The 21,799-nt window shown below is 51.1% G+C and overlaps 1 protein-coding gene across 21 annotated transcripts in view; it reads left to right on the plus strand.

The window, feature by feature from the left end:
- PCBP3 (poly(rC) binding protein 3) overlaps positions 1-21,799 on the plus strand; it is a 203,939-nt gene that overhangs the window by 166,852 nt on the left and 15,288 nt on the right. For 17 of the 21 annotated variants that reach the window (XM_090272226.1, XM_090272318.1, XM_090272236.1 and 14 more), the window contains 8 exons: positions 4,258-4,412; positions 6,538-6,561; positions 7,499-7,531; positions 7,912-8,028; positions 9,000-9,131; positions 9,819-9,947; positions 13,696-13,839; positions 17,031-17,072. In XM_090272226.1, coding sequence (XP_090128352.1) covers positions 4,258-4,412; positions 6,538-6,561; positions 7,499-7,531; positions 7,912-8,028; positions 9,000-9,131; positions 9,819-9,947; positions 13,696-13,839; positions 17,031-17,072 — 776 coding nt within the window. The remainder of the gene's footprint in view (positions 1-4,257; positions 4,413-6,537; positions 6,562-7,498; positions 7,532-7,911; positions 8,029-8,999; positions 9,132-9,818; positions 9,948-13,695; positions 13,840-17,030; positions 17,073-21,799) is intronic. The other 4 variants (XM_090272353.1, XM_090272378.1, XM_090272362.1 and 1 more) reach the window with 1 other exon arrangement.

A 21,799-nucleotide genomic window follows, 5' to 3' on the forward strand; every position in this document is an offset into this window, starting at 1 on the left:
GAAGCTCAAGGAAGCCCCAAGCACAAAAAATCATGAGAAGACTATAAGGCACATCATAATTAAATTGCTAAGAGCCAGTGATTAAGTGGACAACTTTTATGTTAGGAAAAAAGACACGTGACACATAGAGCAAAGACTCGGTGGGCTCCTCTGGGAATAAGATGAACGCAGAGGTAAGGGCAGCATCTCTTTAGGACTGAAAGAAAAACACTATCAACCTAGAATTCTCTGCCAGGGGAAATGGCCTTCAAAATTGAAGATGAAATAAAGGCATTTCAGACAAACAAGAGCTGAGAGAATGCACCACCAGGAGACTTGTACTACCAAAAATATTAAGGGAATTTCTTCAGGTAGAGGAAGAGGGGTAGCAGGTAGGCATCTGAATCCGCACTAAGGAGTGAAGAATGGGTAAGAATGAGATATTTTCTTGTTGTCTAAATCCCGTTAGAAGATCATTTGTTTAAATTAAAAATACTGATGTACCATAGGGCCTACGACATGGGTAGAACTTAAGTGTATGACAGTGACAGTGCAGGTCGGAGCAGAAGTGGGAGCAGACTGCTGCGAGGTGCTCACACTCCATGCAAAGCGCCCAAGACCACTGGACCTTGTCCTGTAATAAGTTAAACCCTAAAGCAATCACCATGATAATGAAACAAAGAGTTGTAACTAAGAAGTGGACAAAGGCGGTAAACTGGCATCATAAAATGTATGCATTTAATCCAAAAGATGGCACAAAAAATAAACAATGGAGATGGGGAACAAAGAACAGATGGTAAAAATAGACAACAAATAGAATGATCAGTTTAAACTCAGCCATAACAGCAATCACAACAAATGGTCTAAATGGCCTATTAAAAGGCAGAGATTGTCAAATAAGGTTTTAAAAAAGCAGCTCTAAGCATCTACTGCCCACAAGAAACTCAAATACACAGGCTCAAAGAAGTTAAAACTAAAAGACAACTAAGATAGACCATGCTAACACTAACCAAAAGAAAGCTGGGGAGAGAAACCTACCAATTTGTGGAACACCCTTCTGACCTTTTTGGGTGACTGTGACCACAGGAGTCTGACTGATGCTTCCCTTTGATTCCCCCACTTGCTCCCCTGACTTTCTGGGCAGCAGTGGCCCCTGAAGTGGGAGCAAGGCCCTGGGGAATCTTGAGGTTACCTGGGATGAGCAGGTGTCCTAAGGCCTGGCAGGACAACCAGAGGATGACCCACACCAACAAGAGGCCCATGATCCTGGGGAAGCCATTTGCCCCATGCCACTCTGCCTGGCTCTGCTCGTCAGCTGGCACAGGGTGAATCCTTTAGGGTCAAGGATACTGTGTCACAGGTGACCTTAACCACTACCCCGGATTGTTCCTTGTTCCCGTCAGTCTGCAGAGCATGTGACACGCACTCAGTGTGTGATGAAAGAAGGTGCTGGCCTCTGCAGCAGCTCGCTGGCCTGTGTGACTGATGGTAGTTGACAGCCTGGAGCCTGCAGCACCCCTGGCACTTGCTGACCCACTTTCTCCACCACAGGCTGAAAGTGTTTACGTAACAGAAGGCCGCAGGGCCCTGTTGTCCCCTTGACACAGGAGGAGGTGTTTCTAATTAAAATGAGGCGGGCTCCCCTGCCTGGCACCTCACAATCCAGTTTATGGGTGCTGGAGTCCAATGAGCTTGCTGCAGGGTGCCTCTGCAGGAAGGGGTGCTTGTATCTGGTGCCACACCCGTCACTGGAGCTAGAATCTCTTCTCCTTTCCAGGGTCTTTCCTCCCAGTGCCCATGTGCACTGAGCCACTCACCAAAACTCTGGGGGCAGAAACATTCGCTGTGCTCCTCCATTTGCAGCCAGAAGCCACACTAGGCTGTTTACTCAACACTTCAGTGTGGCTGGTGAGCTTTTTGTGTTAAATATAAATAGCCACATGTGGCTGGCTAGTGGCTACTGTCCTGGGCAGTGAGGATAGAGGACATTCATATGGAAGGGTAATTTTTAAAATTCTCCTGCTCTGTGTTATATCTTCATGTTAAAATCCTTGCTATTTAAATGTTCTAACTATAAATAATTAGAACTAATAGTTGGAGTGTGTTGAAGCTGCCTATAAATACATTTTTAAATGTGAGTGCTTATTAATACAGAAATGCATTAGTAGCTGTCAATTTTGTCCATGCCCGTCGGCCACCCATGACTGTTCTTTGCAGGTGTCCCTTACACGTCACGTAAGTGATGGGATGTGCTTTGATTCCGTGCTTTATTTTTGTGTTTTCCTTTTAGCATATTTTTTAGCAGAAATATTTTGATGAGGAAAAAAACAATTTTTTGCCCCCCCAAAAACCTATAAGTTTAAAGGAAGAGTTTGCCTTTTTAACCTGTAATCTCTCCTGTGTGTGGACAGAGCCTCTCATCTTTAAAGTTACATCACAAGACTAATGTCCAGACAGCCTGATGAGTGCATGGGGAAATATGCAGGTTTCACAGGATTTGTGTTCCTGAAGGATTTAGGCAGCCGCATAGGCAATGTGACATTGTCATTAGTGAAGGGACAAAATGTGGGATAGTGTGTGAGGAGCGCTTGCAGAGCCAGTCCTTGGTTCCTCTAGGGCTTCCAAAGCCTCATCCTTCATTGTCCTGGCACACTCTCAGGTAGGCACCTGGGCAGGTGGCAGCTCCTGGAGGCCTGTCATGCTGCCTTGCAGGGTCGGCTCAGGGCCTGTCCTAGACCTGGACCTGCACCAGGGGTTGACCGGAGTCTTCCCCCAGCCAGCCCTTCCTCCCTTCTGATCAGTAAAGATACTACTGTCAGACCCCTATGGTCCCCCTCCCCTGCTCCCCCGCCTGCCCGCCCACCACACTCTCTAAGGCCAGTGGGTCCCCTGCTCCCGTTAGAGCCACTTGTGCCCTCATTTCTCCCCCTTTCTGTGGAACTCTCATGGCCCTGAGATGTCTCTGCACCCATGTGCCCCCTAACTCATGCACCATGCACTATTCCTGTACACACTGCCCTCACTCCCACACCCTGCCTCACTCCCACCCCAGGGAGATGGCTCTTCAGTCCCCACCCCATTTGTGCACTGCATAGACAGGAGCCCAGAGACTGCTTGCTGAAACTCCAAGAAAGGCTACACAAACACCACTCACTTATGACCCCTGCCCTCAGAGTGAAGTAGCACCTCCCAGCCCCAACCATCCCCCAATATCTGGGCTGTGCCTACGTGGTTTTTCTAGACCTCTCCCTGTCTGACCTGAGAGTCTCCTCCCCACTGTTCACTCCTGCCCTCACCTGACCTTGCATTGAATCCTCACTGGTGCCTGTCTCATGTGGCCACTGCATATACCAGAGTGGGGATGACCTGTCCTCAGAATCGAGCCCAGAAGAGGTCCTGGATCCTTCCCGAGAAGGAGCTGCAGCCAGGACCCCCATGCAGACCTGTTGGGGGGATGAGGCCCAGGTCACTGCTTGGACATGGTCCTCCATCCTTGAGCCACTTAGGCCAAGTCCTGAGGACCTGAGCACCAGCGCGCAGCCTGGGGGCACATTGTGCTCCTCCCTGCAGTCCTCGAGGCTCACTGCCTGCAATCACGCCTTGCTTGTAACTCATGAAGCAGAGCCTTCACTCTGCCTGGTGGGCTAAGCTCTGAGCCAGCTGTCTGCAGAAAGCAACAGCAAACAGATCAATGATACAGCAGTGTAAATCATTTTCTGAAAACTTATAAAGGGGGACACTCAGCTCTGTGGCAGTTTAGTTGATAGAGACTAAACTCGCCTTAGAAGTGAGGATCACCAAGGTATCCTGACTCTAGATATCAAGGGCACAGCGATACCTGAAATTTGCTGACTTTTTAAGGGTAAAGGGAGTCAGCAGGGGGGTGGGGATCCTGGCACCAATGTGAGAGGGACTGGCAGCATTAACCTCATAGCACAGTGGGCACTCACTGGATACACATGAGGGCCCCAGGGCTTACTGGGTGACCCTGCTCCCACCTGGGCAGCTAAGAGAGCTCTTCTTTGTACAGAGGTGAAAGCTGAGGCTAGAGGGCGTGATGACATGCGTTTGTCATGTAGTTACTGAGTAGTGGGGCTGGATCTGTCCCTGGAGGGCTTTCCTGAGGCCCATCCCCCCACTGTCCTGTACCCCATGTCCCAGCAGGTCATTCCATGGATGTTGAGAAAGCTTTTCCCTGAACCTCCGCCTCTCACCAGTGGCCTCCCCAGTGTGCTGGCCATTGGTGTTCTCAGCAGCAGCTGTGCCTTCTCTTTCCAGGTGACACCATCTGGGCCCCATCTGTCCTTCCTCACGGCGCCCTTGGCACCTTAACCTACTACCCCCAGCATCATTTTGGGAGAAAGATGGAGTCCAAGGTCTCAGAAGGTGGCCTGAACGTGACCCTGACTATCCGCCTGCTAATGCATGGAAAGGTACAGAAGCACAAGACCTGTCTTTGTCACTCTCCTAAGAAGGCATCAGACCAGTTGGGAGGAAGGGAGGTTCTGCCCACTGCTGGGGACTCTATTTTGTATTACACGTTCTAAAATTTTAATTAATCTCAGACTTACAGAGCAGGAGCAGTCCAGCCTAAAGCACCCTTCTCCCAGAACCATTTGAAAATAATCAGTTGCCCAGCTAATGCCCTACTGCCGAGTACATTAGCGTGTGTTTTCTACATGCGTGGATGTTCTCCTCCATCACCACCTGCACCCATCAAGTCAGGACAGTGATGCTGGTCCATTCTGGCTCCATTCACGGTCCAAGTCACTCCTGCACCGCCCTTCCCAGCAAAGCACTCTGAGGTGGCCTCCCACTCCACGTCCTTGTCACGTCTCCAGCCTCTTTCAGCCTGGAGAACTTGCCCTGGTCTCCCTTGACCTTTCACCATTAATCATTTCTGTCCAGTTCTTTTGTAGAACGTCTCTCCTATTGGCTTTTTCTGATACTTTCTTACTGTTGGCAGGGAAGTCACAGAAGCTTTCCTATCAGGTAGCCAGATTTCAGGGCATCCCATTACTAATTACCTAATTAGGGAAATGCCTGCCAAGTGTCTCCCCTAGAACTGTTGGGGGTACATAGATGCTATGTAAATACCCCATTTGTCAGCAGGCTTTCAGTGCGTTTTTTCATCCACTCAATCATGTTTGCATGGACTGACTCAGGGTTTGCTGTTTTATCCGATAATACTCCATTCTGTCATTATTTATTTTGATGCTCATATTGCCCCTGACTTGGCCAGTGGGGGCCCCTCCACTGTCCCTTTGTTATGGCCCATCATTTATACAGCACTCCCTCGCTTCTGGCCCAAAACACTGCTCATGCTTCATCTTGTGCTTTCCCTGCTGCAGTTCTGAAATCAGCCATTCCTCCAAAGATGCCTGACTTCTTGAGGGGAGGATGGTGTTCGAGACCCACATCAAGGCACGGGGGTGATCGTTGCCTTTGGTCTATTGTGGGTCCCAGACAGAGATAGGAAACATACATGTGTGCCTATGTATAGATGTGTGTTTGTATGTACATGTGTGAATGTTGTAGTATCACACAAACATGCATACACACATTTGCATATTTACGTACACATAGATCTCTCTAGATTGGGCCTCAGCAGTTCACACCCCCCATTGCAGTCCAATGGCACGGTCCATCCTAGCTCCTCCACCCAGAGCATCCCTTTCTGTGATGGAAGGATGACCACCAGCCTTTCCTTCCCTCAGCTGGGGGTGGCATTTGGTCAAGGCTGTGGAATCCGGGTGTGCACCATGGCAGGCGGTCTGTGGTTCAGTTATATGGCCCCCACCTCCAGCTTCAGCTGCCACAACAAGCACCAAACCCTGCTCATGGGAGGTGAAGTCCCTGAGTGACCACCAGAGGGGTCACTGCCTCACGATCAATTGCCCTTTGCTGTCCCAGTCCCCAGTGCACATCCCTTCTCCATGGCCTAGTAGAAATGTTGTAATTGCTGAGGACTTTGTTGTGATAACGAGTTTTATTTTGACAGATGTCATTCTCTGTGTCAAGAAGCAGGCCGGTCCTGCCTCCGTGAGAGGCACAGTGGCACGCTGTCGGTCTGTCCAGGGCAGAGAGGTGCTGCGGCGCGCAGGCCTGGCCGGGACCACATGTCCAGACTGTTCTGGGCTCCAGGCTTTAGAACTGTGGTGGCGAGTTCAAGGGTGTCTTTGAATATTCTACCTTTTTAAAAAGTAAAGTAACAAAGGCAGTGCTAACTTTTCTTTACATCACAAAATCGAGGGAGACTTTTCTGTTCATGTTTCTGGCAGGGTTTCCTTGCGGTCTTAAGCGCCTCGGTGTGCCTCTTGTTTAGCTGAAAGCAGCTGGCCATTCTCCTCTGCTCAGCTGCCTGTCGGTCAGAGCAGGCCCAGGGTCAGCGGTGGTCAGATGGGCACAGAGGGACCCTCCAGACATAGGGCCTGCGAGCCCTCTTAGGACCATCTAAATGTCTCTTCCTCACTCATAAAAGATGGGTTCGCAGTGTCTGTCATAGGTCCTATTTTCCTTCTGCTGTATAACGTCAGCTTTCTGTGATCTTTCTTACAGGAAGTTGGAAGCATCATTGGGAAGGTAATTATTAAGCAGACTCTCTGCCTCTGTCAGGGACTCCGTGCTGGGGTTCTGTGCTGGGGTTGGGGGGCAGGTAGTGCCTGCACTGCAGCAGTGTCTCGGTGCAGTGAGGCTCCCAGGGGTATCCCAAGTCTCCTACTCTCAAGCCAAACCACTGTGGGGCTGTTCACTGGCTCCCAGCTGGTCACTCAGCAGCCCCACCTCCCATTGCCCTGGGAGCCAGACCTTCCTCCTGGTGTGACAGCCCAGTAAGAATTCCTTTACTTCCATCTACCTCTGTGAGTGGTGGTGAGTCTCTTTGCATTTCCATTCCGAAATAGAAGAACATTCCCTCGGGGCGAAGTCCTAGCCGATTTGGAGCTAGTGCTTGTGGGAGGGGTGGGCACCACCTTCCCGTTGGTCCATTTTGACCTCCTCAGGGTCCCTGGTGTCCCAAATGGTCCCTGTGCAGTGAGGGGCACCTTCAGTGCTCAAAGTTCAGCTCTTTGCACTTGTGCCTCAGGGGTCCCCCCTCCCCCTCCCCCTGTGGGCCTGGGTCTGGTTTGCCTGTGATGAAGATGGGGACGACTGTGACCTGGTTGTATTCCCATTTCTACTCCATGGAGCAGGTGCCCCGGCCAAGTGTGGTACCCAGTCAGGTCCCCAGGTCCCAGCCCTTCTGCCCTCATAGCTGCATGCCCCCGGGTAAGCACCTGGGTTTCCTCGTCTGTGGGCTCACGTGTTAGGTGTGCCGAGGGCTCAGTGAGTCAGAGTGCATTAGGCTCTGGACAGCACCTGGTAGGAGGCCCTCCCCTCTGAGGAGCTGCTGTCCGCTCAGCCAGGGCACGCTGGGGTTCAGGGGGCCCCCGACACCTCACGCTGTTGCACTGAACTCTCTGTTTGCCTGTGGTGGACCCCTGAGTGACCCTGCTTCCTGTTGTCTAAATCTTTATTGCAGAAAGGAGAAACTGTGAAAAAGATGCGTGAAGAGGTGAGTTTGAGTGTATCAGCTGTGTTCTGTCTTCGATGGGCAGGAGCGTTGCTGCAGTTACTGCGCTGGACGAGAGGCACACAGCAGCGCAGAGTCCCCTCCCCTCCCCTCCCCTCCGCCGGCCCCAAGCAGATGCCAGCGGTTCCTGCAGGAGCTGCCGTGAGCACAGTGCATCCTTACTGGTCACTCAGGTCCTTTCTCTAATTAAAATCTTTTTGTAGAAGGCAGTACTGGAGAGAACTTCGCTAATTAGTGCTGCACGTAGCCCATCAGGGACCAAGTGGTTACGTTTGCATCAGTTGTTGTTGGGGGAGAAGCCACCCTATTACTGGCCCTGCAGCTTTAATCCTGTTTCTGGGATTTGCTCAACTCCCTTCTAGAGTGGTGCCCGGATCAACATCTCGGAGGGAAACTGCCCAGAAAGAATTGTCACCATCACGGGCCCAACTGATGCCATCTTCAAGGCCTTTGCCATGATCGCCTACAAGTTTGAGGAGGTAAGATTCACCCACTCAAGACAAGCCTTGGACAGGTCCCAGCCGGTTCTCAGGCACCTCTTTCCCTATCTCTAGGCAAGGTCACAGCCCAGCCCACTCAGACAACTCAGCTCCTGTCCCCTCCTCTGCCTCCCAGGACTGTCCCTGATCTGTTGCACCTGGTATTGGGACAGTGTCTCCCTTGTCAGGCCAGCAGGCTTGCACACCCACTCACAGATATGTCCTTGACCCTGGCCAGCATGTCTGGGCCTCAGCCCTCCCTCTAGCAGCTGGCCCGACCCCAGGTGGAGTAGCTTGGTTTAGATGTGGACGGATAAAGGGATGAAGGCAAAGGAGTGAATACCCTATGGGGGGACATGTGAATGCCGTGCACTTGGGTCGACAAGTCACATCTTAACGTTTTTATGTGTTTTAAAATTTTTTTTTAATTGCCAAAAATTATTTCAGTGTTTTTATTCAGAGGGTGATAAAGTTGGAGAATACATTTTCTGTCAAAAATGTCACCCTCTCTGTCTGTGCTCTGCGTGGCCCTAAGGACAAATGTCAGGCTCTGAGCCCAGGTGCACTCCAACCTGTGCCCTTCCTTGTCCATAGCAGCTCCATGGCCTCTCTGACACACGTCTCTGTGGGTCCCCTTCTGTCCATTCCACCACTCTCTCCTTGTCCTTCTGAGCCTGACTTGGTCTCCAGGCCCCTGTAACCAGCCCAGCCTGACTGCTGTGCCCTCACCCTGCACACTTGGCCGTTTGCCAGGGTGTGTGCTCCTCCATCTAGGAGTGCACACATCTCCACACTGGGTCCTCTTCCCCATAAATGGGAGCTTTTCAGGGAAGGGCCCTCACTGCTGGTCTCTTCAGCCTGTGTCCTTTGCCTCCTGGCTCATCAAGGGCTCAGAACAGAATCTCGCATCTACACTCCCGGTGTTCACAAACAAGCTGTCAGCCAACATGCACACCTTCCTCCATCCCCAGGACATCATCAACTCCATGAGCAACAGCCCTGCCACCAGCAAGCCCCCAGTGACGCTGAGATTGGTGGTCCCTGCCAGCCAATGCGGCTCCCTGATTGGCAAAGGTGGCTCCAAGATCAAGGAGATCAGGGAGGTAACAGGACCCTTCCCAGCCTGATGGGTGCTGAGCCACTGGGTGGGTAAGGAGGCATTTGCAGAGGTGTCAGGCATTGCGTGTGTCCCGACCAGGGATGGGAAGGGGCCTCTTGGGATGGCCTGGATTGTAGCACCCTGCACCAGTCATGTGGCTCTAAGCCACAGAGACCCAATACATGTGGTCTCTGCCCCTTGTTTCCTGGAAGAACAGGAGCCATCCTAGCTGGGATGGATTGGCAGGAACTGTGGACTCTATAATCACATGTTCCTCCATTTCACAGAAAGCCTGATCCTTCCCTTCCAGAATGAGGGCAGCCACCCAGACTTCATTCCTTCAAGGGAATAGGCCACAGAAGCTAGGATTCCACATATTTGAAAAAAGTAACTCCCATTCCGTCTTCGTCTCCTGCAAATGCCTGTCCGCCAATTAAAATGCCTCCTAGGTAGCAGTGCCCATCCTGCACCAGCTCTGTGCTGGGCAGCAGTGGACTGAGACAGACAAGATCTGCCCACAGGGGCTTCCCAAGGGAACATGCAGAGGGCCTGGCTGCCCATAGAGGTAGCAACATGGCGGTAATGTCAGGGTGGCTTCCCAATGCACTGAGAGAATCCAGGAAGTACTACTTTAGTGCTCTCTGCCCCCTCTTCACTCTGCTATGCCACTTCCAACATCTGGTTTCTCCAGTCCACAGGTGCCCAGGTCCAGGTGGCCGGGGACATGCTGCCCAACTCCACAGAGCGGGCGGTGACCATCTCAGGAACTCCTGATGCTATCATCCAGTGTGTCAAGCAGATCTGTGTGGTCATGCTGGAGGTATAGTCTCTGCATCTGTGCTCATGGCCAACCTGCCCTCATTCCAAGCTGGTTGTGGCTTCTTAGTGCCAGTGACAGCAAAGGCCTTGATGCTTTGGGGCCCTGAGGATTCATGAGGCCAGGTGTCAGAAATGTGATCCAGGTCACTGATCCATACCCAAGGTGACCTGAGTGGAAGCCATGCCAGGTACCGTGGAAAGGCAGTGCTGGTGCCTGCCACCTGTAGGGGATGGTTCGTCATCTTCACTGGGCTATCAGTGGAGAGACCATGTAGGGAGGCATGTGCTCCTTCCTTTATTTCTGGAACTGAGGTGAAAAGTTATTAGTCATGATGTGAAGGGCCTTTAATAAAGGGCTGGGGCTTAAAAATGGTGCAAGAAGTCTGTAGTGAAGATAGGTCTGCTCTGTAGACAAGTCTGCCCTGTAGATGAGTCTGCACTGGAGAGAGGTCTGGGTCTGTGCTGGAGATGGGCCTGCACTGGAGACGGGGCTGTGCTGGAGGTAGGGACTGGAGGTGGAAAGGCTGCTTGCTGTGGGCAGAACACCTTGCGCTGGGCAACACTCCTTGTGCTGGGCCAGCAAAGGCATCCAAGCCCCGCCAAGGTACAAAGGACAGGACTAGGAAAAGCACATGAAAATGCCCAAATTGTAAAGACAGAGAAGTAAATAAAAGGATTAAAAGCCAAAGGAGAAGCAAAGAAGGTACAGCTGAGCAAGACAAAGCTTCTCTTGAATTTTTTTGGGAAAAAACCCTGAGGTTTAAATTTCAACCAATACCCAAAATGCAACAAGTCATTGAAGCAATCAATAGTTACCTGTCTGTCTTTAGGCTAAAATTAAGTCATCCTGGCTCAAATGGAAGGTTCCAACAATTATACTGGTAGCCAGGAAGCCTGGCCCCTCCTCCGCCCATGCTTATGGCCCCTGGGCCTAAGGATCTGCTTGAGTGACCACCACAGCCATCTCCCAAGGAAACTGACACCTCCCTGGGCAGTTGTGGCCTTACCGCTCTTCTGTACTTGGCTTGGGATTAAAACGCATGTCCAATGCTTTTTTAAAAATTGTATAGTTTTTATTTTCCTGAAGTATGTTTTGTGAAGTAAAAATATATTTTTCTAAATGCTGTTCTGAACTTTCCCCAACCACTAGTCATGGTGACAATCGGTACTGGCTCATCATGTTCCATTCAGTACCCAGCTACTAGGACCCCAGAGGGGCCACATGGGCAGTGGCAACGGGCCTGGGACTCCAACTGCTGGTGGCTGCCCATCTGTTAAGCAGCAGTGGGCACCTCAGGGTGGCAAAGGGATATAACATTTCCAGTATTGACACAGCTGCCCATGTCCCCAATCAAGGGTCAGAACAGAACTTATGGTCTCCTTAGAACTCGTTCCAGGTGGTGTTGCCTGTGTCACGTTCATGGTCAGACAGCCCCCAGAAGCGAGCTTGATCCTCGTTGACTGTGGGGCACTGGCGCCCCCCCCAGGCCACGGCTGGAACAGCCCTGTCTCCTTCCTGTGGCTGGATGCTTATGTGGTTGGTGAATGGTGAAGTACACACAGCAAAAATGGATGATAAGCATCAGACTGAGGTGATGCCTTGTTCTTGTTGGTGTTACAAAGCTCTCGAAGGTTAGGAGCAGCCATCCTACCTGGGGAGAAAGACTTATTGCAGCTGGAAACAGTTGGGTCCATTTCTAAGAGAAAAGTAACTGGACAAATAGAGCAGAAGACAAGAGGACTTTCAGGAGTGGCTATGGGGTGACCCTCACACCCTTGAAATTACCACCTAGAGCAGCAGTTCTCAACCTGTGGGTCACGACCCCTTTGGGGGTCGAACAACCCTTTCACAGGGGTTGCCTAAGACCATTGGAAAACACATATATGATTACATATTGTTTTTGTGATTAATCACTATGCTTTAGTTATATTCAATTTGTAACAATGAAAATACATCCTGCATATCAGATATTTACATTACAATTCATAACAGTAGCAAAATTACAGTTATGAAGTAGCAATGAAAATAATTTTATGGTTGGGGGTCACCATAACATGAGGAACTGTATTAAAGGGTCGCGGCATTAGGAAGGTTGAGAACCACTGCCCTAGAGGGTTGCCCGCCAATGTGGGCAAGTTGGGTGGGGCCCTGGCTAAAACACCATGCACAGCTGCCCCTCCCCCAGTGGGGAACAGGACAGAAGGCTGTACGTGGAGGGCCTCTTCTTCATCAGAGAGAGCTGGGTATCAGGAATCCCAAGCCAGCCTCAGCAAGATGGCCTGGCAGCGCTCACAGTGCTGGGATTGCTGATGCTGCCACTGATAGGATCAGAGGACACATTGGGGCAGGGGTGATGGGCTGAGTCCAATGGCGTGAGGAGCACGATGCCCGGCTCAGGGATGGGGGCAGCAGCCAGGCTGTCCTCTGCTTGAAGCATGAGGATGGTCATTCGTTCACTCTTGATTTCATCATGGCTCTTCCACAGTGAGCCCTCGGTCCAGTCTGAGACCACAGTGAACCCCGGTTTGCACAGAAACACTTCTAGAGACATTTGGTTATAACTGCAGAAATACTGAACCCTGGACACCAGCCGGAGTCAGTTCACAGGCCCTCTAGACACCACTTCCACTTTATGGCGAGGTCTCACAGCACGGCCAGGATCGACCAGGGTCACCCAGCATGGCCAAGGTCGCACGATCTGCTCAAAGTCTCATAATGGGGCCTGGGCTTCAGAGTTGAAGCTGCTACCGCTCTGCTGTCCCCACATGGCTCTGTATCTTGGGTGGAGGCACTCTGATATCACACCCCACTGGCCAGGTTGTGGGCTAGGCCTCTAGAACACCCAACGGGACAGGCTTCCCTGGCCCACACCCTCTGCCTCTGGCTGGTGGTGCCACTGGCTCAGGGACTCCCAACTCGATCATGGCCTGGCCTGTGGCCTCTGCAACCAGGGAAGACTACCCACCAGAGGAACAAGGAGGGCCTGATTGCCCCTGACCAAGGGGTTAGGTTGACTTTATCAGAATCTGGCAGATTTCTGGGACTTGAGAATATCATTTACCAGAAGATGAGAATCCTATACTTTTGGACACAAAATAATCAGAAAATTGTAGCAAAGTTCATCATGACTGTGGAATATGTCATTTGGACTCAAGTTTCTAACTTTGGTGTGATCATGTCAGCTGGACGTCACCACGGGCAAACAAAGCCTTTGGGGCATAGGGCCTGAAGTGCCCCTGGGGGAGCAATGCACAGCCCAGCTTCTCCCAGAGGATCCAAGAGAAGGAGTTTTTCTCTCAGGACAACCCCAAGCTAACACACATTTGGAGCAAGAGCTCCCAGGCCCGAGGCCACCATCTAGCCGTCTGCGCAGCGTACAGGGTCCTGCGTGCAAAGACAGGATCACATCTTTCCTTTATACCCCATGCTGAACCCACACTCCCCACCGTCTCACTGGGGTGATTGGCACCCCTGTGGGGTGACTGGCACCATGTGGGGCAATTGGGGCAGTGGTTAAGAGGAGGAAGGAAGCGACCCTGGAGGAAACGGGTGGTGAGGCCATGGTTTCAGGCAGGCACCCTCCTGCCCCGGGGCGTCCCCCACCCCTCTGGCACTGCTGGCCCAGGGGATTGGCATAGGTAGGGGTACAAAGATGGGCGGGCTTGGGAAGGTGGCCTCCCCACCCTCATGACTGTCGCACTGTGAAGCTGTCTAACGTTCTCTCTCCCTCTCCTGTCCCTTTTCCTAGTCCCCACCGAAAGGTGCCACCATTCCCTACCGCCCAAAGCCCGCCTCCACCCCTGTCATTTTTGCAGGTGGTCAGGTAAGAGCCGACCCGCTCGCGGCCTCCACTGCCAACCTCAGCCTTTTACTGCAGCCCCCGCCGCTGCCCGTTAGTGCACTCAGGTTTTCTCCCTTCTCACGTGCGCGTCTCCCACACCTCGGGCGCTGGGCGCAGAGCTCCCCCGGCCCACTGCCAGGCACCAGGGGCGGCTGGTGGGATGAGCATGGGCTGCTGCTTGGGAAAGGCTGGCTTGGCGGAGTCCGACCAACAGAAAGGGCCAAGGTGGGCGCCCTGTGGAGTGTGGGCCCCAGGAACGTCTTCTCCCTGACCTGGCACAGGAAGACCCTTGGTCTGTGCTCACAGCAGTTCTGCCTGGGCTGTGTCTGCTCAAATCTAGTTCTCAAGTGTGTTTAAGAAGCTCAGACAGAAGGCCCAGGGTTATTACAGGTGATTCAGGATTATTACAGGTAACTTTTATGACTACCAGTTGAAACAGCTGGGTCTGTAAGAGCTAGACTCCCCTTTTCCCCTGAAACACACATTCCCAGCTTCCCACAGATGATCTCCTAAGATAACCTGAGGAAAGAGTCGTGCCTCTGAGAAAGGGAAAAATGCCCAGCCGGACAACAGCCTTCCTGGTCACCGCAGGCAGTGACGTTCACTTTACACACCTATTGTTTTGGCTGGAGCCACTGCCCTCCTTGCTGTCCTACCAGGAAGGGGCCTGAAGGGCCAGGGGTCACAGAGAAATTTCGTGCAAGGCCAGCAGTGAACTTAGTTGCCTAGAGAGAGCCGAGGAGAGGGAACTGTGCCCAGAGCCATCTGAGCAGGAGCTCGGTGTGTTCCACCCACCTCAGGGTCGCTCAGCCACAGTAGAGGGACGGAGTTTGAAAACACCTGGCCAGTGGTAGTGGTGCCTGGAGGAGCTCTGTGTCCAGTCGGCAGTGATGCGTGTCTTTGTTCAAGGGAGAGTTAAGGCAGAGACTTACCAGAGGGGATCCAGGTCAGAGGAGAACGGCCATGGCATTTTACTTTATCATTAGAAAAGAAAGGAAACAGGCAAATAACAAATTTCTCCATTTTTTTTTTCTTATCTTCAGAACTGACTCACATGTTAGGTGAAAGATGGGGCCTGTGTTTCTACATCTTTAGTAGCATTTGAGGGGCACAGCAGCTCCCCCGCGGTTCCCCCAGCTTCCCCGTCCTGATGCTGCAGGCCCCACTGATGTCTGTATCTGGGACATCTCTCCCTCCCAGCTCGACTCACATTAAGTCTCCCAACGACCCTGACCTTTGCCAGGAGCCTTCCCGTTCATACATCGTACAACTGCCCTGGGTTAGAGAGGGAGGCCCAGAGGCCGGGACCCGAGAACCCATGGCTGTCCCTGTCTTCTCACCAACTTCAGAGAGCTGGGTGGGGGAGGGGTGTCATACCCTCCAAAGTTGAACCCCATACTGCCCACTGAACACACTATGAACCTGGACTTCAGAGATGTGTGGCTGGAGAATCTCACCCTGACTTAGCCGTGAGCAGATACCCCTCCTGCGGGTGGCCCGCCTGCGGTGGTGACGCACCCCCGGGGGTCTCGGAGGCAGGGGGCGGGCTCAGCTTGTCCGGCAGGCACCCTGCTTCTCCGACTGGTCACAGATGATACAGGTTTCATTTTGACAGAACCTTTGATCTGTCTATCTGCCTACCTCTGCTCTACCTCTGTGCAGAGGGGATGGTCAGCTGTGCACACAGTTTAAACAGAACTAAAGACCACGGCTGCCCAAGTAAAGGGAAAATGAGCCAGAAACTTAAGGTGTCAGGGTGAAGACCTGCCCCGTCAGGAGGTGTGTGCAGTTCCGCTCAGACATGCAGGGCTGCCCTGCTGCGAGCCCAGCCTGTGCCTGCCTGGCTCTGGGGGGCAGCATGGGTCCCAGGTCAGCGTGTTGGGGGAGACATTGGAGCATGCCTGGTGGCACCTCCGAAAACCCTAAGGTGAGGTGTGGACGCAGTGTCCGCGGACTCAGAGCACAGGCACAGGCAACACCCCACAGCCATTTCCCCAAGACACTTGCCCATCTGATAAGATTCCTTTACTTCCTCTGAAGGGCCGTACTAGGGCCTCTCTTCCCACGGTCCCTGTCTAATGGCTGGCTGGTGTTTAACTCCCAGACTGAGCTGTTTATGATGAAAACTCAGCAGATGCAAAGCCTGCCATTTGGCAGAACCTTGGAAACCACCCTTGGTTTGGGGTCCGTGGAAGTGACTGTGGATGGGCCTGAGGTTTCCCTCTCAGATGCACAGGACCCGCACGAGTGGGCACCAGGTGTGTACTTAGGACATGACCTGGAGGCCCCATGTGGCCAGGTGCTAGGAACCATATCCCTCCACACCTGAGCCACCTCACGCCTGCAGGCCCGCATATGGCTGGCCTCGGGCTGCTCTGCACTTTCCACATTACCAGGGCCTGATGGCAAGTCTTTGGTCTTCACTCTCCCTTGACTCTGTGTGGTTTGTTTTTTGGCCGTAAGTTTCTGGAAGTATATTAGCTGATGGACTGTTAGGCAGGTGGGGTGGTCGGGGCCTCTGCTTGTCAGTGGGGTTTGTATAGGGGCTGGTGGGAGAGGCTACAGGGCCCCACACTCGCTGTGGCTGGTCCCAGTCACTGTCTTGAAACAAATGAGGCCTCGGTACCCACTCTGGCCTCCCTGGGAGCTGAGCCATGAGTGTGCTTCCCCCCAAGTCAGAACAGCCACACCATTCTCAGAGGCTGGAAGATGAATTGGTCAATCTTGTGATTGATTTGGGTACATTTATTACTTAATCTGGCTTTTGCAAAATTGGTTTTGGGTCACCTTTTAAAGGTTTCTTTTTTTGTTTGGTTTTCTTGGAGTAAATATTTCCTAAAAGTGTTAACTCTCATGATTAAATTTTCAAAAGGTTAATAATTAGTAAATTATAACGGGTCAGATCATTCTTGGGTATTTTCTTTTAATAAACTGAGGATGTGGGAGTTGGAGGCATTCAAGGGTGAGTCATTTCCCTCTTGCAGACCTCTAGGAAGTGGGGTGCAACTCCCTGGCTCATGTATGTGGTTATAGCTCCAGCCAGCAAGGGACACTGGCAAGGCTTGACTCCAGGTCACTCCCCTTTGTCCCACATAGTTGAGGCAGGTGGAGCTGTGCTCTGGGAGGAGAGAGCTGTAACCAGAAGGCTTGGGACCTCTGCACATGAAAGTCCCACCCAGGAGAAAGACTGTTCTGCAGGGGAGGGCCGCCACTTCCCTAGCTGACAGTGTTTCTCTCTCTAGGCCTACACGATCCAGGGACAGTACGCCATCCCGCACCCAGATGTGAGTTTTCACTTTGTTTCCCTTCCCCTCTCTTCTTGTTACCACTTACTACCTGCATGCTGCTGTAAACCGCTACTATATTAATATTATACAATAATATTAATACCGTTCTCTCAATGTTCCTGACCTCTGTCGTATCCTATGACTTTGAATAACCTTTAACCCCTTAGCACTAATTCTACTCATGAGGAGGACTTGGCCTGATGTCAAATTGTTTTGATTGTTGCTGCAGTGGGGGCTTCCCTCCGCACACGGGGCCTCAGGTGGGTGATGACTGTAGGACTGCCTTGTCCCTGGTGCCCACCCCGCCCTCCACGGGCAGGAATAGCAGTGTCTTACAGGCACCTAAGAAGTGTGATGACATGCTGTTAAACAGGTCTGAGATGTATCAGAAAGGGCATTTGAACATCCGGGGAGGCTATACTCTTCCGTTTCAAAGCCCTAGTTGAAAACAGGGTGCACACATGTATGAAGGTCAAAGGGGACAGGCCTTGGTTTCATTCTAGTGTTAGTGCTGGAGGACAGAGGTGTCCTGAATGCACTTCGGGGAGAAGCATCTTGGACTCCTATGGCCTGAGGGGCAAGGGGACCACATGCAGCTCTCAGGGCTGAGATGTGGGGAAGCAATAAAGAGCTGAAGGGCTTTCTCCCTAGGGTTCAGATACAGCAGGTAAAGACAGCAACACTAGCTGGTGCCAGGAAAAATGGGGTGGGGAGCAGCGAACAGAGAGGAAAGAAGAAAAAGAGAAGAGGCCAAGGTGGGCAGTCGGTTTTGCTGCTTTTGGCAGGTGGAGGAAGCCTGCAGCCAAGTTTAAGGAACCTTTTTCTTCTCTCTGCCATCCTACACATTTGCTGAGCTTCAAATCCTCCAGCTCTGTTCTTGATAGGGAGGTGCCGCCAGGCAGGCAAGCCTGTGCTGGGGTCTTCTGCAGACCCTTGCACTTTGAATTGGGCAGGTGAAGGGAGGCTCATCTGGGTGTGATGCAAAGGCAGGGCAGGGCAGAGTTTTTAAGAAGTAACTAACTAATACAGAATACAGAGATCAGTTCACTATCACTGAAGGAAATTTTCTATTGAGTAGAAAAGAAATGCTGATGGTTCTTCTCTCTTAAAAAAACCTAATTTATGAGCACATATAGCAATGAAATGATAGAGGGCATGGTGAAAAGAAGTCTCTCCCCACCCATCACTCCCCCCAAGGCCATTTTTAATGATCCTGGTTTTAGCCCTGAGGTGAGGATAGTGTAACTCTATATCAGCGGTAGGCACACCTGCCTGTCCCCACTGGGACGCCATCTTCCTCCTACCCAGAATGTGCTGTTAGGGCTCCATTTGTTAAATAGAAGCTGGGTGAGGGGCACAGCTCTCTAGCCAACATCAGGCAGTTGGTGGGGTGATGCCCATTTCTGTCCCTAGCTCACTCTAGTCCCCTCACCTGCCTGCCTGAGCCCACTGCTGAGGCCACCTGTGGCCACCTCAACCTCCCCCTTGAGGACACGTGCTGATACTTGGCCCAGCCAGTGATTTCCCCACATACCCCATTCTCCATTATTTGTGATACTCTTCATCCTTCTATGAATTTATTTTAATCAGATCTCAGTGATGGGTGGGGGGTGAAGGTGTGACTCTCCTCAGCCTTCTCAAAGGAACCATCATCAGCTTTAAAGAAAAATTTGATGTATTGTACACCCTGTTCTGATTTTGATTGCATTTACCATCAAAATTAGAACAGGGGAGTTGTGAGACCCCAACAGCTGACAGGAGCCACCCTGTAGCCCAGAGACCTTTCTGACTCCAGATGGGTGATGCCTGTCCTGCATTGTCTTAGCCCACAGCCCAGGGGACCGAGGGAGGCAGATGTTAGCACTGGGGGAGGGCTGGCCTAGCCCCACGTTCAGGAGGGCTGTGCAGGGTGAGGGGGTATGTGTGGAACCAGGTGGGGTTGGTGGCACTGCGATGGGCAGGTTCCATGGCTTCTGATGGAATGTCCCTAGTGGTGGGGACGGGAGATCAGAATGGAGCCAAGAGGCCTGGTCTCTAGAATGACACAGCATTTGTTTAACCCAGGGCAAGCGGGTCTTGTGCCAGAGAGAGAGAGAGAGAGAGAGAGTGAGTGTGTGTGTGTGTGTGTGTGTGTGTGTAGCAGCAGGTTTGAAGACCTGGCTCTCGGACCTTTTACAGCTGGAGAACTCAACGGTGGTCTGGCCCTTAGTGAAGGACCCTGAGGTCGATGCTCAGACCCAGACGCCCACTAATAAAGGAAGGCCTGTGGTCTCACACCCACTGCCCCCTGGCTCAGGCTCTGAGTTGACAGAGAAGTGTTTCTGGTCTGAAATGTCCAGCTGTGGGCACAGGTGCCTGCGATGAGTTTGGTTGATTTTTATATCAATTGGTTGTTTTGCTCTTTCCATGTGATTTTCTGATTTTCTCAGTTTCTCTTCAAAGTCGGTGGTTTGACAGTTTTTTTCAGATTGTTTAGACTAACTTATAACTACCATTCCATCGCTGCCTCATTGCATTTGGCAGAGATGTGGAATAGGTGGCTGCTTGTCATGAAATGGCTTTCTGTGCTGGACGTTCTGCTCTCTAGACCAGCAGTGGGATTGGGAGCAGTTTGGGGGACCCAACTAGGAGGAGCTTTTATAAATGCTTTTCTTGCAGGCACAGACAGTTGAAGACTTGGACAATCATTTATAATCCATCCAAAACAAAAATAAAATGACTATTTGGTGACATAGGTGATGCTGGCCAGGAAGGCAGTTTTTATCTGAACTTAGTATTCAGTAGTAATTTTAAAAGCTTCATTTCTTAGAACCCGATATAATAATTACAGAAAATACTAATTTATTTTATAATATAACTGAATGCTCAATTTAGATATTTCAAACACAGTGGCTGACACATACACCATAGTCATCTTTTAAGATCTTAATATCTTACCTGAATCAGATGTCTTGGAGAGAATACATTTTATATTTGATCTGAGTATTTCTTTATCTAAAATTGAATTACACTTTTTTTTTTTTTTCTGTGCTCAATTTTAAAGAAGGCTTTCTGATTTACCTTTAAGAATCATCAACACCTCCCACCCACCTCACTGGCAGTTTTGCTCCAGGTTCTCACATCCTTTTACCTGAATCCTTCTGGAAACTTACCACTCTTGTACATTCTGGAGGGGGCACAGGGACTGCTGGGTGGTGGGAGGACACGGCTGCTGACCACTGGAGTGCTGGGACAGCTGCCCACCAGCCTCAGGAGCTGCCCACTCCCTTCGGCATGCCCTGCCCCTGGTGTCAGGAAGCAAGAACTCCAGATGTGGAAGCAGATGCAGAGAGCTGCAAAGCCTGGACAGACCATGCAGAGACTGCCCCATTCTCTCTCTCATCCACTATTTCTGCCACTTTAATGTGATTACATAGGGAGAAATTGTTTTCTTCTGGAAGAAATTAGTCAACTTTCAAGCATACTCTCATGTGCGATCTTTTTTCTAGTTTTCAGTTTTCACATCATTCCCAGACTTGATATCTCCTCCTTTAAAGCGGGTGCTGAATGCAAGCAACAGCAAAACCAACATGTTAGAGGCGACAAAGCACTGGCCACCTCTGTCTTCTTACCTGAGCCTTACACTAACAGTGTGAAGTAGCTGTCAGGACCGTCATCCAATTGCACATGCAAGGAAGTGGAAGTTTCAAGTGAGGAGCTAGTGAACGGAGGAATGGGCTCACTCCCCACAACACTTGATTTCAGCAGAGGATGTTAAGTAACTGGGAGTAATGTGGGCACCAGTATCTGCTAGAAAACTTGTCCTTTAGAGAGTAAATAGTGGGGAACTATAGAGGCCCGGAATAAGTAGCTATTGTGAAGTAAGCAAAATGTAATAATAGAAGTAAAGAAATCAGTGGAAGTATGCATGGTTACATCTTCCCGGGGGCTACTGGGCTGCACAGTTCACTGCGGACACATGAAGAGCAAATGTGGGCTTCCCCCTCTCACTTCCTCAGTGTCTCTAGAGCCTTGTGGGCAGGTGGTACTGAGGCTGCTCCTCTAATTCCATAGTGAACGCACGAAAAGAGTAACCAGCACTACCGACACTGCACTCCGTGGCCATCAGTTGACCGCCACACGTCAGTCTCTGTTCTTTCCAGATTGAGTAGCTCCAAGTGGGGGAGAGGTGCCCATGGCCCACCTGCTGTCTGATCAGGGCTACTACAGTCATTCTCAACCAAACAGGAGGTCCAGGTTAACTGCCACTGTTGTTGGTTTGAGCTAAATATTTCTTTCTGTGTCCTGCTTCCCTAGGGTTAAACAAATAGATCAGCACCCTCTACTGCAGAGGCACTCAGTAGCAGGGCTCCAGGCAGGCCATTCCTTCCAGCCTGCTTCTTCTCAGAATCAAGACTCTTGGGTGACCTGTTTGCACACCAGAAGTCTGAGAAACACTGATAACAAAGATAAGAGAGAAGAACACATATTTCTGTTGGAGCCTCAGGAACAGATAACAGAATGGGGAGAGGGACATTTTAAGAGATAAGCAGGGAGAAATTTTCAATTAAGAAAAGGAACCATTCCTTGCATTCAGGAATCCCAAGAAATCCCAAACAAGATAAACAAAAAGAAGTCTACCTTAGACAAATCAAAACAAAACCACACAGCATCAAAGACCAAAGGAAATCTTCTAAGTAGAATATTACAAAGAACAAGTGTGAGAGAATGAATTGACTTCTCAC

This window comes from Furipterus horrens, unplaced genomic scaffold, assembly GCF_987537825.1.
Source record: "Furipterus horrens unplaced genomic scaffold, mFurHor1.1.pri manual_scaffold_1, whole genome shotgun sequence".
NCBI classification, from domain to species: domain Eukaryota; kingdom Metazoa; phylum Chordata; class Mammalia; order Chiroptera; family Furipteridae; genus Furipterus; species Furipterus horrens.